The sequence below is a fragment of the Hibiscus syriacus genome, unplaced genomic scaffold, assembly GCF_006381635.1.
Source record: "Hibiscus syriacus cultivar Baekdansim isolate YM2019G1 unplaced genomic scaffold, ASM638163v2 tig00116951_pilon, whole genome shotgun sequence".
Taxonomy (NCBI): Eukaryota; Viridiplantae; Streptophyta; class Magnoliopsida; order Malvales; family Malvaceae; genus Hibiscus; species Hibiscus syriacus.
Window position 1 is genome coordinate 2,180,217 of NW_024063482.1, and position 18,147 is coordinate 2,198,363.

Genomic DNA, 18,147 nt, shown 5'->3' on the forward strand with positions numbered 1-18,147 from the left:
CTATTGACTTTAATTTTAATATACAATTTGGTTAATCAAAAAAATAATATACAATTTGACCCTTAAGTTTCAATAAAAATTTATATTAAATTTAATGTTTAAAATATAAATTTTAACACTTCAGATAATTTTTAATTTATCAATACAATTTTTAACCATTATTTTAAGTTTGTACAAAACAATTAGGAAATAAATCTTTTTCACTTAAACACCATCTCTCTCCGATTGCAGCCGTTTTGAATTTTGACCCATCAAACTTGCCGGTAAGTGGCCGTTTCTTGCCAATTTTTTTTTTAGAGAAAATAACTTCAGTGACCGAAAATACCTTATAATATACGATTTTAACCAACATTTTTTGGATTTGCGAAAATGACCAACAAATTCGCAACGCGAACTCCAATTTCGCAACCTATTTTCCAAATTCGCAACGTGAATATGTAAATCGCATTGCGATTTTCCAAATTCACAACGCAAATCTGTAAATCGCAACGTAAATTTGTAAATCGCACCACATAAGTCAAATTCGCAACACAGAAGTTAAATTCGCAACGCGATAGTCAAATTCGCAACACTGAAGTCAAGTTCACAACGCGAATCTGTAAATCGCAACACAGAAGTCAAATTCGCAACACTGAATTTCAAATTCGCAACTCGATTTTCGAATTCACAACACGAATTTAATTTTGCAACATGTTTTAGTTTCGCAACACAAATGTTTTAGGTATATAACTACGCAGCAGCAGCAACTCATAACCTAAATCCCTAAATTGCAACTCATTTCATCTCCATCTATCACTCTCTCCGGCGACATCCATTCCTATATCCAACGACATCCTTCCCCATCTCTAATTATTTTTACATAATTTTATTTCTATATAATTTTTCAATGATTTCTCTCCAAAATTATTAACTATAAACTTAATAAAGGTATATTTTTCTCTAAGTTAGTGATGATATGTAGTTTATAGCTCGTTTGTTTAGTAAATTAATTTATAATTTGTATAATGAAATCATATAATGTTGATCATGTTTGGATAGATTTGTGTTTTGGAGGGTCGTGGGAGAATGTTCATGGTGTTTTACAATATGTGTCTTTACCCATGAATCTTCAACTAAAACTGTCATTAAAAAAGTTAACTTATGAAACTCTAATGTTATGTGTTGCAAAGAAATTGAATTTAGAGCCTCTAAGTGGATTTAGGCTATCTTATCAGAGAAAATGTAAAGTTTATTTGTTAACCGATAATGAAGATGTTGAACGATTCATTGCTTACATTAGTGTTTCGCAAGAAGATGATGTTACATTATATGTTGTTGAACCTAGAGGTAGTGAAGTTGGGTCAGTAGCAGGTAGTAATCAACTAAGTTCTTCAATCCCAATTTATGGTGCTCACAATGTACAACGTTGTTATCAACCTCAAAATTTAATGGTTCCACCACAATTTCATCACCAAGAAAATTTTGTTTCACCACATTTCCAATACTAAACACAATATCAAACATAATCTCAAAACCCATAACATTTTCCTAATCCAAATCTCAATCAACTTTTAGCACCAAATTCTGATTTTCGTATTGACCAGTTAGACAATTATGAGCCAACAGAAAAAATTGTGAGTACTAGTCAGTATTTGAAATTTGATCTTGGTCAAAACCCGGACTTTGATCTTGGTCAATACTCAGATTTTGATGATGTTTCAGAAGAAGAAACAGACCCTACATGTAATGATTTTGATATTGGTCAATACCCAAATTTTGATGATGAAACAGCCGCTGCCGAGGAAGATGTTGTTGATGATAATGAGGAGGAAGTTACGACTGTGAATGAACATGATGAACATCCATTATGTAATTCATATAACCCTGAAGAAGAAAAAAAAGAAAAAGAAGTCCCCGAAGAAAAGAAAAGGAAGAAAATGTCACGGGAGTATAACTGGAATATGCCAGAATTACTTCAGATACAGGAATAAGAGTTGGTAAAGATAGCAGTTGATTATTACAAAAAAGTTATTCGTATCAAGAAAGATGATTGTTTTGATACAAAGGAAGACTTGAAGATAGCTTTGTATACAAAATGTGTGGAAGATGTCTATCAACTAAAAGTTAACAAATCAAGCAAAGATCGTTTCGAAACAAAGTGTGTGATTGACAAAAACTGTACGTGGCGTATGATTGCAAAGAGGATAAAAGATTGCGAAATGTTTCAAGTTATGACTTTTATTGATAAACATACATGTTCAATAACCCAAGTTTTTCCTCACCATAGACAGGCAAACAAAAAGGTGTTGGGTGGTTTTCTGGCTGAGTTAATGTTTTTGAATAGAAATGTATATCGGGGACATGAAATTATGACTGACATGAATGCCCGGTTCAAGATTAGTATCTCATATTCTCAAGCTTGGAGAGCCAAATGTTATGCCTTGGAATTGTTGAGGGGGTCGCCAGAAGCATCGTTTGCCCAACTACCGGCTTATTTTCACAATTTAAAGCTTAAAAATCATGGGTCGGTAACTCATATCAAAACAGATAGAGATTGACGCTTTGAGTTGCTGTTTATCGCCATTGGTGCTGCGGTTAGTAAATCATTATAATTTTGTTGACTCATTTTTGTTAGTTGCATGCATTTCACATTTAAATGATTATATTTCTTGTGTATATGATTTTGTAGATTCATTCGTTTATTACTTGCATGCGCCCAGTTATTATAGTTGACGGAACACATTTGAAATGTCGAGACCTTGGAGTAAACTTATTAGTAGTAGCCATGGATGCTAACAATGAGATATTGCCAATAGCTTACGGGGTTGGCAAATCTGAAACCTCTGATTCATGGATATGGTTTATGGGGCATCTTAGGGATTGCATAGGTCCTATTAGCAATCTGACAATCATATCTGATAGGGCAAACTCAATTGACAACGCCATTAGAAGGTGTTTCCCATATGCTTTTCATGGACTTTGTGGTGTTTATTTGTACAGAAATCTAAAATCAAGGTCTGCTGGTATAAAAAATCACAAATGGACATACTGGAAGGCTGTAAAAGCTTATCGGGAAGTGGATTTTAATAAGCATATAAATTGTTTAAGACGTGTTTTGCCTCAATGTGCTCAAACACTAGAAGATGTCGGGTTTGAAAGATGGTCAAAAGTACATCAACTTGGAGCAAGATATGGTTTCATGACGTTTAATAGTGCAGAATCAATCAACACTCTAAGTCGTCATTCCCGGAAATTACCCATTACTATGTTAATGGAGTTTTTTCGAGCCTCTATTCAACAGTGGTACTACAAGAAAAGAAACCATGCATGTATTATTTCTTTAAATTCGTAACTTATCATATTTAATATATTTTACTACGTATTATTTATTTAAATTTACAGGAACATTGGAACGTCGTGTTACACCATGGACTGAAAAAAAGATAACGAAACGTGTTGTGAAGTCAACGTCATGGAGAGTTGAACATGTTCAAACACTTTGTTTGAAGTATTGGATAATAACTTAAATGGGCTTGTCGATCTAAATGCAAAGACGTGTAGTTGTAAGAAATGGCAAACATCTGGTTATCCGTGTGGCCATGTTATAAAAGTTGCTCTTCATCTAAACCAAGATGATTCAAGCGCATACGCTATGGATTGCTACACTACAAAACTATATCGACAGACTTATACCGAGATTGTCTACCCTATTCCACATTCTTCTGAGTGAGACATACCAGATGACTTACAAATAGTTTTGCCACCAGTCATGGACAGCAGGCTACCTGGCCGACCAAAAAATCACGATCGTATACTGTCTAAGGGTAAAGAGAATAGGATATCGACATGTAGTCGGTGCAAGGAAAGTGGTCATACAAGGTTGACCTGTGGATCAGCAGTGCCATCACAATCATCTTTTCCTCCACCAAAATATGGATCCTCATCAAAATCCAAAGCTCATATGGTGCCAAGCAAAAGGAAATCAAAATCGCAATCAAAATCAAAATCCCAATCACAACCGGCTTTACCTTTTGGGACTTATTAACTTAGGTGATTTTTAAATGCAAATGTTGTATTATGCCTATTTTATGTGTGAATGCATACATTTCAGTTAGACATTCATTAGTAACTTGAGTTTGAACATTTTTATGATTTGTTCAATTGTTATCACTTATCAGATTGTTGTCTGTTATCTTTTTGAAGGTGTTTTCCTTGAATTCGCAACGCGAAATCGCAAATCGAAAATCGCAACACGAATTTGACTATCGCAACGCTTATTTCGCGTTGCGAATTTGTACCTTCAACATGTCTTTTTTGCCTTCAACATAATGCAGATTGAATTTAAAACAACAAATCAACTTTTACAAATCAATTAAACAAGAAAAAAAATAATTCTTATTTACACATCAAATTAAACAAATCAACTTTTATAAATCAATTAAACAAGCAAAAAATAATTCTTATTTCCTCATCAATTAAACAAATCAACTTTCAATGTAAAATTCAATTAAACAAGCCCAGACTGTTGTTTTTGCACAAATACATCAATTTCACGCAGCTCACTTCAGGATTAACTTGCAGAAACCAAACATTTGCTCAAACAACACTTTCTACACATTTAAAACCAACAAACAACAAATTACTGAATTCTAGGTATTTAGCCAACTATTTTCAAACCAATTAAAGAGTATATATGTTAACAACACTTGCTCAAACTTACCAATTGTTTATGCACACTTTCAGCACGCGGATGCAGGTAGGCAGCGTCTCACATATATCGATCTAGCCATAAAATATCGAAACTGCAAGCCTACTACACCTCTATCTCTATCTGTGGGAGGTAGAAACTGTTTACTTCCTGTCGTCAAACGTTCCAAGCACATGCATACGAGAGGACCACAATCCCCTCTGGCTCCCTGCGTTTGTTGTGGCGCAGTCTCATCTCTGATCATTATAACTTTGAACTTCTTTGGCTTCTTGTTTCCAGAATTAGTCCAATAATCAATTGCAGCCAAGTATTTAGCCAAATGAGCGATCCATCCCTTTGTAATAATATCTCTCAAATCAAACAATGGTATGTAATTCAATATGCTGTCATATAACATTGTCTTCAGAGATGGGAGCTGAACCTCGACTAGAAGTCAATGACGACGTTCTAAAACAGGGATAAACACCTGCAATCATAAATAATTGCGCACATCAAATAAAAATTATGAACACCTTTAAAATATTCAAAAAATAAATACTAACCTTATCGACCTCCCACCACGCAGGATAAATTATGAACACCTTTAAAATATTCAAAAAATAAATACTAACCTTATCGACCGTGAATGGTTGTGAGGGTTGCTCTGAGAGATGGAAATAGACGGATTTCACCAGAGATGGGGACGGGTTTCGTCGGAGATGGGGATAGATGTCGCCGTAGAGAGTAAGAGATGGAGATGAGACTGAGTTGTGATTTAGGGTTTTAGGTTATGATTTGCGATAATACTGTTTACATTTGTGTTGCGAAATTAATATTGTATTTCGAATTCGAAAATTAAATAAAATTCACGTTGCAAAAATAAATGCGCTTTGCAAATTTGTTTTTGTTGTTGCAAATTTGATTTTTTTGTTGTGAATTTGACTTTTGTGTTGCGATTTACAGATTCGCGTTGCGAATTTAGAAAATCGCAACGCGAATTTAGAAACTGGATTGCGAAATTGGAGTTTGCGTTGCGAATTTATTGATTATTTTCGCAAATCTAAATTTTTTTTTATTAAAATCATATATTATACGGTCTTTTCTGTCATTAAGATTATATATATATATATATATATATATATATATATATTTAACTCACGTGTCACATAAACACTATATCTACCCTGATCTTTAATCTTTTATTCTATACCTTCACGGTTCTTCAACCCAAACAAGAATCTCTGTCAATTCTTCATATTTTCGTTCTCTTTTTCCCTTTCCCAGAAAAATATTTTTACTTTCCAGTTGCATGAAAATTTGCCTTCAAAAGATTATTCCCCCCCTTTCTGTCTGGATTCTGACAAATCATGTCAATTCTTTATAACCCATTTTTTCTGTTCTTTATAACTTTCATTGTCCTGTTCCTTTTCCGGGTTGTTTTAATCAAGACCGGACTTATTTATATTGTCAAGAAAAAATGGCGTTTAGTCGAAGATTGTTTCCATGTCTACCAGTTCTTCAAAGTCCCCAGATTCAGCGAAAGCATGCAAAGGAACCACCTCTATCACAAAGTTTGGGTTTATCTTAATTCTCTCACTTCTGTTGAAGATTCCGATTTCACTAACCTCTTCACCGGCAAAAAACCAAATGAAATCGTTCTCCGCCTCGACCCTAACCAAATCATCGAAGATGATTTTCTGGGTGCCAAGATTTTTTGGATTAACGAAGACAACAATTTGTTGTTGAAGATTCGAAAAGCCGATAAACGAAGAGTTCTCCGGCCTTACCTTCAACATATCCACTCAGTTTCCGATGATTTGGAAGACCAGAAACGAGATTTGAAGCTTTACATGAACGTCGTAGACAATCAAAAGGGACGGTGGAGATCCGCTCCTTTCACGCATCCTTCAACGTTTGAAACGATAGCCATGGAAGCCGACCTTAAAAACAAAGTCAAATCCGATCTGGAATCTTTCCTCAAAGCCAAACAGTATTATCATAGACTGGGTCGTGTTTGGAAACGGAGCTATCTCCTTTACGGCCCTTCCGGTACCGGAAAATCAAGTTTTATCGCAGCTTTGGCTAATTTCTTGAGTTACGATGTTTACGACATCGGTTTGTCCAAAGTTTCTGATGACTCCGACCTTAAACTTCTTTTGTTGCAAAGCACGGCCAAATCCGTGATTGTAATCGAAGATCTTGACCGGTATTTATCGGAAAAGTCAACGGCGTCGAGTTTGTCAGGAATTTTAAATTTCATGGACGGGATTTTAACCTCCAGCTGCGGCAATGAAAGGGTCATGGTGTTCACAATGAACGGCAAAGATCACGTTGACCCGGCGATTCTCAGACCCGGAAGGATTGATGTTCATATACATTTTCCTTTATGTGATTTCACGGCATTTAAAACGCTGGCCAATAATTATCTAGGCCTCAAGGATCATAAGCTGTTCCCGCAGGTAGAGGAGATATTCCAAAACGGGTCGAGTTTAAGCCCCGCTGAGATAGGCGAGTTAATGATCGCGAACCGGAATTCGCCTAGCCGAGCTTTGAAATCCGTAATCAATGCTTTACAATCGGAGGGTGATGGACGGTCGAGTAAATCGTTAGATGAAGGTGGCGAAACCAGTGGGGTATTTGGCAAGGAAGGAGCAAATGCGGTTAAGGAATTTAAGAAATGGTATGGTTTGTTGAGGGTTAAAAGCAGTAGGAAATCTCAGTCGTTGGATCTTAGCAGTGATCAAAAGGAGGGTGGATAATGTTGATTTCTCATCAAACTCTTTATTAGCTTTCTAGTTTTACTTTTCATAGAAATTAGAATTTGATTCCCTTCAATTGCATTCTCAACTTTGTTTGTAATTGTTCATAATAGCATTAGATTGATGATTGCTTATTTTAGGTTTAGTGATCAATTTCTTATTTATTAAATTATTAATCTAAGTCTAATATTATAAAAACTTTATTAGCTTTAAAATTTAAGTATCTAATTTTATTTAAAGAATCTTATACTTTATTCTATTAAACGAACTTATTATAAAGGATGAGGTGTTGAATTATTGAAAGTACACTTGGGACTAATTTCATTGTTTATTTATGTATTGATTGTTTAATAATTTGAGTGATTATAAAATAGTATTTGTTTAATTTTTTATAGTTATTTAAATAAAATGAATAATATTTTTGTTTACTACTAATATGGTTCGTTTATTTATTTATGTATGGAATGTGGAATGATTAGGGGAGGGATAGGGATTAGGGTGTAGATGGTTCGGGTAATGATATGAGCGGCGTGAATGACGTAATGAATAGTGGGAAGAAGCACATGAAAGTAGAAAACAATACCATTGACGCAACAGCATGGAATTAATGGTCTGAATGGGCGGTTGGAGTGTTGTAGTCGAATATAACGTCTGCAATTTTAATCAAAGCGTTTTGCATCCAACACCAATTTTGTTCTTTTTCTGATGTACAAGGAATTGGAGTGAGAACAGTTCGGAAATTAGTGCATAAGATTTGGCCTGGGATGAAGCAATATGGGTGAGTTATGCGACAGTTTAATTTCAAATAATTTTAATCTAAAATATTATTATATTTAATTAAAAATTATATAAATTTATAACATTTCTAATTACTATTATTTATTAACGTTGCCATTGATTTCAACAGAAAAAGAGTAAATTATAATAGTACTTTTTAAATTTTAGGCGAAATATTATTTATATTATCTAATTTTTAATTGTTTAAATGATTTTGAACGATACGGTGATGTAAATAGATATTTTATTATTGTAATGATACGAATAAATTGATATCATTTTGATAAGATTATTAATATCCAAAATGACATAATTTTAGACACTGGACTTTAGAGATATATCTATTTTATCACTATACTTTAAAAAAAAATCAGTTTTAGGAGTTTAATTTTTCTTACGACCGTTGGAAGCAATCGTCGCTTGTTACTAATCTTCTTTTACAACAAGCTTGATATCAAAACGTTCAAATTTCACACATCTTTTCCTCATCAGATTGATTTTTCATGAAACCCACTCAAAATCGACATTCTAATATTTTGATATCTTTCGATTGTTATCCGATGAAACTAGTTTTGAGGTATGCATTTTGTTTTCTTGAAATAATCCTTCTCACCATTTAAATTTTTAAATAAACACTCCAAATCTTTTAAACTCGAGAATACTCCCAAATCTCTAAAAATAGTAGATTTTTTTGCTTAGTTTTTTCGATTTCGAGTAGGTTTTATGGAACATCAATCTTGTGAGAAGAAAGAGGAGTGAATTATGAATATTTTGCTATCAATCTTGTTGTGAATGACAACCATTGACGGGTGATGATTTACTGACAACGATAATCGAAAAAATTCAATACTTAAAAGCGAATTATTTAAAAATATATGACAAAATCAATACACTCCTAAACTTCGAGGTATGAAATAACTTCATTTTAAACCTCGACAATCATACTAAAATGATAATAATTTTCTATCGAATATTTGATTTTATTAATATTTAATAGTTTATTTATGATAAAAATATCAAATTTATTTATTTTTATCGTTTAACATTAAAGTGTGGATCGTAACTTTTAATCAAAAGAATAAAACACGCTCCTTAAGTTTAAATGCGAAAGATTGTGTATATTGGCAACTAATAAGGAGTCGCGTATATTGACAACTAATAGAATTGACAAAGAATCGCATATATGTGTATATTCACAATTGACAAAGGACATTTTGATTTTTTTACAAATTAAGGACATTTTAATCATTTCTAAGCATATACGGTTTAGATAATTATTAATAAGTTCTGAAGGTATTTTTACTCATTTCTCAAAGTTTTAAGGCTTTAAGGCCCATTTATAAGAATTAGGGATATATAATCTAGAATGTTAAGATAAATTTAAAAATTTTAAAAATACAATTAAAAAATATAATTAGATTTGGAATGTTATGAAAAAAAAAAATTTAGAATGTTAAAATGAAATAATTTGGAAAATTAGAAATGTAGAATGTCAGGGTGAAATAATTTAGGAATTGGAAATGGAGAACCTAATCTAGAATAAAAATAAAAGAAACATGGAACTGAATCTTCGAGTATCCGTTAAGTCGGATATTGTGCCTCGTGGCCCAATCCATGAAAATTAGCGGATCGGCTATCAGAAACGAGAAAAAATTTAGGAAAAAAAACATGGTTATTTTTATTCGGGTTGACATGTCAATGGGTCGGATAATCTTGAAAATATAGCTTATAAAGCTCTCAAGTTTTTGGAAAAAAAATCATTTAAGCCCTACTTAAACCCTCAAACTAAGAAATTAAATCAATTAAACTCTTGATTTGAGAAATTGAATTAATTAGTTCTTTGTCCAATTTTGACCACTAAATCTTACTTTTTTTTAGACATTACTATCATGTGCACACTATAATTCTATCACGTAAATTTTTTAAAGAAAAATGCTAAAAAAATATTAAAAAGTAATTTTTGGAAATGCCTCTTAGAAACTTTGCGATGAGATATCAATTAATCCAAAAGAATTGTTAGATTTAATGTCCAACTTTGATCTATGGGTGAATTAATGAAATTTCAAAGTATAAGGATTTAATTGGGTGTAAAAGAGATTCCAAGACTAAATTGATATTTTTAGAAGTTGGAAGACTTCAGTTACACTTGAGTCTTTTATTTTTAATTTTTTTTCGTAGAGATCAATTTTTAAGTTACATGTATACATATCATACCTTTAAATGCATATTTAAAAATTTTAAAAAACATTTTGTCAATAAAATAAAATATGAATTTTAAATCAAATTTATGAATTGTTATGTGAACTGATTAACTAAAATAAAAATACAATCTATAAATTAAATAAAACAAAATACAAAAGAAAGTACCACACGTTCAACTTATGTAACATTAAACACAATATGTATGTATGTATGTATATGAACCACATGTTCAACTAATGTAACATTGAAAGAGTCACTGGGAACAGAAAATGTTAAAAGTAGCCTTATATTCTTCAATTTATTACATGGAAAAGGCTATTAAAAACTACAAACACAATGGTGATGGAGTCACTTGGAAACTAAAAGTGCTAAAAGCATAGTAACAAGTTCTAGCCTCACATCCTTCAATTTATTACATGGAAACGGCTATTAAAAACTACAAACACAATGGTGATTTGAGCTGTGAATGTGATGGCAGAAGCAAGACAAGTCTGAGAACATCTTAAATTGAAGCAGCAGCGGAGGACTGAATCCAAACACCATGACCTTCTGAAAAAGTATGGCACACAGGGATCCCAGGCTTTGTTCCAAGCAAGCTAAACGCGGCATGTTTAGGGCTCCAAGTCGAAGTATCCATATGGCAAACAATGAGAGCATCCACTTTGTCGCCATTTTCACCAGCGAGTGCAACTTTGAAAATCTTGGTCTCAAAGGCATCGTAATGGCACATGTAGACCGCGTAAAGGTATGGGAGGGGATGACATGCCACTTTCTTTGGAGATTCTATCTCTCGAGGACGTTCCATGATTGTGTAACTCTGTAATATTGGGGTGGTCATCGTGGGGTGGTTTGTGCTTACTAGCTCGAAATCGACCTCGGGTCTGAAAGCATTTCTCACAAATTCAAGCATGGATTCTGAAGAGGTAGCGCAGATTTTGGTCTCCCCTATGGCAGGTTCGATTTCACATTTCCTGGCTGTATCTTTAACAGCTTTGGCTTTCGGTGAGAGTGGTGAAATTGAAAAGAATTGGAGAATTTTGGGAACTTCTGATGAGGAAAATGGGAAGGAATCGGCTACTTCTTTTGGTAAGAAACCAGGATAAAGAGAGTGGTTCCTGATGGAAAAGAAAGTGCTCAGTTTCCTTCCTACATTGAAAGTACGTATGTCCTCTATGGTGAACACTCCTACGTCTTCGCTTCCAATGTCATCATCTTCGTCGCTCGTAGAGGAATTTATATTCTCATCTTTGTCAATTCCATAATCGGGCTTATACTTGCTTTCAAGGCTTGCTATAGGAGAATACTTCTTTTCCTCTGCATCATCCACTCCATAGCTCGGCTTGTATGTACTTTCAAGGAGGGAAATGTAAGAAGACTGAGAAGATCTCTTGTCCTCTGCTTCATCCATGATGTAACCTGGTTTGTATTTACTTTCAAGGCGTGCAATACGAGATGAAAGAGAAGGCTTCTTTTCCTCTGCATCATCCACTCCGTAAGCCGACTCGTATTTGCTTTCAAGGCGTGCAATACGAGATGAAAGAGAAGACTTCTTTTCCTCTGCATCATCCACTCCGTAAGCCGACTCGTATTTGCTTTCAAGGCGTGCAATTCGAGATGAAAGAGAAGACTTCTTTTCCTCTGCATCATCCACTCCGTAAGCCGACTCGTATTTGCTTTCAAGGCGTGCAATACGAGAGGAAGGAGAAGACTTCTTTTGCTCTGCATCATCCACTCCATAACCCGGCTTGTATGTACTTTCAAGGCGGGAAATGTAAGAAGACTGAGAAGATCTCTTGTCCTCTGCTTCATCCATGATGTAACCTGGTTTGTATTTTCTTTCAAGGCGTGCAATACTAAAGGAAGGAGAAGACTTCTTTTGCCCTGCATTATCCACTCCATAACCCGGCTTGTACGTACTTTCAAGGCGGGAAATGTAAGAAGACCGGGAAGATCTCTTGTCCTCTGTTTCGTCCATTATGTAACCTGGTTTGTATTTGCTTTCAAGGCGTGCAATACGAGAGGAAGGAGAAGACTTCTTTTGCTCTGCATCATCCACTCCATAACCCGGCTTGTATGTACTTTCAAGGCGGGAAATGTAAGAAGACTGAGAAAATCTCTTGTCCTCTGCTTCATCCATTATGTAGCCTGGTTTGTATTTGCTTTCAAGGCGTGCAATACGTGAGGAAGGAGAAGACTTCTTTTGCTCTGCATCATCCACTCCATAACCCGGCTTGTATGTACTTTCAAGGCGGGAAATGTAAGAAGACTGAGAAGATCTCTTGTCCTCCGCTTCATCCATGATGTAACCTGGTTTGTATTTGCTTTCAAGGCGTGCAATACTAGAGGAAGGAGAAGACATCTTTTCCTCTGCATTAGCCACTCCATAACCCGGCTTGTATGCACTTTCAAGGCGGGAAATATAAGAAGATTGAGAAGAACTCTTGTCCTCTGCTTCATCAATTATGTAACCTGGTTTGTATTTGCTTTCGAGGTGTGCAATACGAGAAGCAGGAGAAGACTTCTTTTGCTCTGTATCATCCACCATATAACCTGGCTTGTACATACTTTCAAGACGGGAAATGTAAGTGGACGATGAAGGACTCGTTTTCTCCGCCTCATCATAACTATTATGAATGTTAGCGCTGGGGTGTGCTTCTTTCAAATCCTTCACAGCATTGCAATGGTCAGACTGCAGAAGAAACAAAGAGAAGAAAGTTTAGAATCTATTACACTACTTTTCTTTTCCATAATAGCTATATGGTTAGAGAATAGACAGGAATTTACCTTTAAAAGCAGAAGATGGAATAAGAGAAGTGAATAAAAGAAGCGAAGATTAACCATATTCTTTTCTCTCATTCACTTAGGAACTTGTATGAGTGATTTCCAGGCTGAATTGTTTCAAGGTTGCACAGCCTTTTATAAGCACGAATCATAGCGAAAAAGCTTTCTATTTCATTAATGTAATTATTATTTTTCATCACGGTTTTTTACAACTTGTTCTTTTAAAACTCTAAGATACTAAATTATTTTTTGGTCCCAATAATAAAGGATGATTTGTCCGTTCTAATTAACCCAAATTTGAACAGAACTGTCTATAAGATGTAACTGAATTTTCACTATTATTATTTTTATAAATATGGAATAAATATAAGATTACATTTGTTCAAGACTTTTAAATCTTTAATAACGAACGTTTATATCCCTTACAAACGTGATATTCAAACTCGAGACTTTAAGGGATAACTACAAATCTCTTAACCACTATATAAAATATATTACGAATATTGTTGTTCTACCTTTATTTTCTTATAATTTAATCACTATATAGTTTCTGCATAAAAATAGTTTTTCCTGCCTATTAAAGTCATACCAAGGGGCCAATAATCCTCTAATATAAGAATTTGGGGGGTGTTAGACAGTGTAAGTATTTTATATAAAAAAATATGTTCATAAAAAGATAAGCATGAGTTTATAAATTACAATCACCTCACCTCAAAGCCTTGAATTAACTTAATATTTAAATTTATGCATATTCAAATTTATGTGTAATTTGAGCTTAAAATAACTCTTTTGTACCAACAATCAGTTGTTCTAATGGGATGAGGTACTAGGTCCTTTAAGCAAGGTTAGGAGTTTGAATCCTGACGTCTGCGAATAGAGCAAATTGGGTTGGGAGGGCCGTCCTCGCCTTTGCAGTACCCAATCTAAATTAATCGTTCAATAGATCGAATACCAGTGATTAATTCAAATAAATAACGCTTTTGTTAATTTTAATAATGTACTGATTACATTCTGTGAATTATTTAATTACATGCTGCACAATTTTCTGATTAAAAAATATTTTTATTATAATATTCAAATTATCAAAATTTATTTCTATAAAAAAAAGTTTATCAAAATTGATATATTATAATTCTAGTTTTACCATTAATTTTAAGCCCATCCCTATAATATAATGTCCACTTCAACAAACATCACTCCTTCTGACTTTCCCTTTTTTTTAAAAAAAAAAGTGTTAAAATTTCTATTTCCGAAGTTGTTAGTGATTATGATAAGTACAAAATAAATTAGTTTACTCCGAGGCAGAATTCTTTTATAGCTTAAATTATTGGTGTAAATAAGCTTAATTAGTGGTAAGTATAAGTGATCACAACATGAATCAGTTTTAACTTATTTTTTTTAAGTATTTTTATCACTCAACGTTTAATTTTAGTGAAAATATATTTGACAAAAATTATTAATTTATTAACAGTTAACACATGTTGCTGACGTAATATTTTCAAATATTCTTAATTGTTGATGTTGCACATGCCACGTCATCATTTGTGTGACGTGGTACATGACATATAATCACCTTATGTGACATGACACGTCATTATCATGAGCGATGTAACATGTGACACGTCAATAATTTAGCATATGTATTATATATACAAATGTCATGTCAAGTTGTAAAAAATATAAGTTGATAGTTAGTTAACTTATAATTTTTATCTAATAAGAGTTATTTTGATTAAATATTAAAACGTTAGAGGCTAAAATATTAAAAAATATATAAAGGCTAAAATGAACATTTTAATAAACGTTGGGAACTAATTTTAATATTATACCTTTATAATTATATAACAATATAAATATCCCAATAATTATAGTCTCATAATTATTCTAAAATATTTAAGTGCATTCTAAGATATTTGAAATATAAAGTAGTATTTTTTAATATTATTATTTTTATTTGTATTAATTTTTAATTAATATATGTCTACCGTCAGTATTTACATTTTTTATGACATCACAATGTATGACGATTTAAGTTCCAATTAATTGGAAGAAGAAGAAAAAAAACTAAACTAAACTTGATTTCTTCACCTAACACTTAAAAATCACGTTAAAGAGTGGACTTTGTTCAGGATCCAAGGCTTTTGGGGGTGAGGAAATCCGTGATTAAAATAAGCTCATTTATCCTTTTCCCTTTCCAAATTCCAATTAAATACAATACAAGAGTTATCCCTTTTATATATTTATTTTTAGTTGTCCAATGAATTTTATCGCGTCTTCTGTACTAGTCGTTTCTTTTTGTTTTATTTACCTAATCTCTTTTTTTTTGTACAAATTTACCTAATCTCATTACCTGAATAAAATTAATAAAAAATATATATTATTTATAAGATTAAGAAAAATAATTTGAAAATAAAAAATAAATAAATTATAATGTCATGTCAATTCATTAAAAATATCACCAATCATAATTTGTTTAAAATTCGTTTAATATGAGCAGAGTTTTCTTTTATAATTAAAATTGTTGGTGTAAATAAGTAGGGTCGAACATGATTTTATGTTAGGTTGATAAATTTTTAAAATTTTAAGAAAGATTAAATTTATAAAATTTTAAAAATGATGAAAGCATCTTATCAATAAAAAGTACTGAGAAAAAAAAATTAAATACATGATAATTTAAAATTTTTAGAGGTAACATTTTAACACATATCCATCTATTAATATTAATAAGTGATATGTATAAACAGGGATAGATCGATCAAGGTTGACAGACTCATCATCTTTCTTAAAAATTTAAATTATTGTAATGAAATCCAAATTACTTGTTGATCCGAATTATGTTGCAGAGAATCTTTCATTAATGGAATCCTCGATGTGCGATGGGAAGGGAAAACCATACTGGCGTTAAGCACAAAGCCGTCATTATCACGAGCTACTTAATTGTGTTTGTGTATTATACGACCTTCAAACTCTGTTTTAAGATTCCAAAAATTATAATTAATTTGACTTTTACAAAATATTACAAAACTAATTCATTTAAAAATTAAAATGAAGGTTTCTTTATCAAAAGAAAAAAAAGGCTCAAGAATAAAGATGATGGCATCAATTTGAACAAAGTAATACATTGACTTTATTTATCATTATTATTTTTGCCTAATTATTTGTATCTTTAATTTTCTCAAAGAGTTGCAAAATAAAAAAAAAAGAAATAATCACTTTTTATTTATTTATAATTTATGGTGATTATGAGATAGTATATGTTTAAAATATTTCTTAATTATTAATAACGTACATATACCCGTAAACATATCATCTTGAAGTCAATATCACTAAGGACAACACTCATTTTAATCACTGAAATTACTTGATGAGTTCAATTCATTTTTAAAGTTAATTAAACTTAAATTATAATATATTAAAAAATATATTTGTCTTGCTTAATCCATCTAATACTTTAAAATCAAGTTAAAGTGTGGACTTTTTACAGGATCCAAGGTTGTTGGATGAGGAAATCCATAATTAAAACAAGCCCGTGCTTATCCTTCATCCTTTCCAAGTTCAAGAGTTTTAATCCTTTACATAAATCATTATATAATTAATGGATTTTTCATAGGAGAAAGTACTCGATTGAGTGAATCAAATTAAAAAATCTGAGTTAGTCGAATTTATGAGTACTATTTTATCATTTAAATTTTATTTGAATTTTTTTCGAGTTGAATTTATAAAATTTGAGTCTAGTCGGATAAAATGTATTTATTTGAGTTTTTATTCGATTTTAAATATACTTATTTATAAAGTCATAATACTATTTGGTTTCAAATGAAACAACTCTCTCTAACCTTATAAGTTATACATGTATATTTCTTCATACCATTTTTCGTATATGTAATAAAAATTTGTAATGTTAATTCTTCATACCATTTTGCAAATAGTTGCAATATTAGGATCAAACTGAATAAAATACAAGTTTAGGGGATTAAATTAGACTAAGTGAAATTACATAGAAATTATAAAGTGATAAAGGAGTATATGATTCAAATTTAATTAAAAATTTACTTAAGAAGAACGAAGAATTGAAGAAAAAAATACAAAATTAAGTGACTAAATTGGAAAAAAAAATGTTATCAAAAGGATAAATTGAAGTTGTATAAGTATTTTTAATGAAAGAGTGGCCTAGATCTGTAGCTAGCCCAATGTGTTTGGGCATTGAGTATAACCCTCTCTATTTTATTTTTGTTATTTATTGTTAATCATCATCGTCATTATTGTTCCTAATATTAGTATTTATCGCTGTTACTTTTATTATTATCATTATTAGTGTTTTATTATAAAAAAAACTAAAAACTAAAAAATAAAAGGAAAAGGATGAATAAAATTAAAAAAGTGAAAACAAGAAAAATAAAAATACATAAATTCAAAGTAGAAAGAAAATTGTAAATGCAAATTAATGATATATGTGGATAGCTCGACAGGTTCAATCCTTGAGATTTCAACATTTATAATATAATCTTTATCTCTTAAAACTTTATGAATTTAATTAATGGAAGCACTGTTCTACTGTTTAAAAAAATGTTTTGAAATATAACTTTATAAATTAAATTTATAATCGTTTTCTCTCCTATTTTTTTATTGGTAAATCATTCATCTTTTTCTCTTTTTGTTTTTGTTGATCGACGGCGGCATCAACTTTAATGTTGGTTGCCGATCGTTGATATTTTTTATTGTCTTTTTATTTTCTCTTGTTTTTCATTTTTAATAAGTCTACATGTATAACACGTTTTTCTCTGTTTTTATGGCACGTTTTTTGACCGTTTTGGTTGTTGTTTTCTCTTATTTTTTTTAAAGAGTTGATTAGACATCGCCACGAATGATCAAGATGGCGTTTATCTGTAATATTGTTAATCTTCCCTGCTTTGGACCCTCAGATTGGATTTGGATACTCATTATGCGTTTATGGATAACTTT

General features: G+C 31.9%; 2 protein-coding genes across 2 annotated transcripts; one reads left to right on the top strand and one right to left on the bottom strand.

Moving 5' to 3' along the window:
• Positions 1–6,018: 6,018 nt before the first annotated feature.
• Positions 6,019–7,426, top strand: LOC120188569 (AAA-ATPase At2g46620-like). The gene has a single exon (XM_039191958.1). The coding sequence runs from the start codon at positions 6,034–6,036 to the stop codon at positions 7,423–7,425; it is 1,392 nt and encodes a 463-aa protein (XP_039047889.1). The 5' UTR covers positions 6,019–6,033; the 3' UTR covers position 7,426.
• A 3,248-nt stretch (positions 7,427–10,674) lies between these two features.
• On the bottom strand, positions 10,675–13,305 carry LOC120188927 (BURP domain-containing protein 17-like). The gene is made up of 2 exons (XM_039192303.1): positions 13,189–13,305; positions 10,675–13,093 (listed from the first exon to the last, which is right to left on the bottom strand). Exons 1-2 carry the CDS (start codon positions 13,258–13,260, stop codon positions 10,907–10,909), a joined length of 2,259 nt encoding a protein of 752 aa, XP_039048234.1. The 5' UTR covers positions 13,261–13,305; the 3' UTR covers positions 10,675–10,906.
• Between the last annotated feature and the right edge of the window lie 4,842 nt (positions 13,306–18,147).

Bases quoted from the DNA above. Each gene is read 5' to 3' on its own strand.
- LOC120188569 (XM_039191958.1), top strand. From the start codon at position 6,034: ATGTCAATTCTTTATAACCCATTTTTTCTGTTCTTTATAACTTTCATT.
- LOC120188927 (XM_039192303.1), bottom strand. From the start codon at position 13,260: ATGAGAGAAAAGAATATGGTTAATCTTCGCTTCTTTTATTCACTTCTC. The intron at 13,094-13,188 runs GTAAATTCCTGT...TTTCTTCTGCAG, and splicing joins TCCATCTTCTGCTTTTAAAG to TCTGACCATTGCAATGCTGT.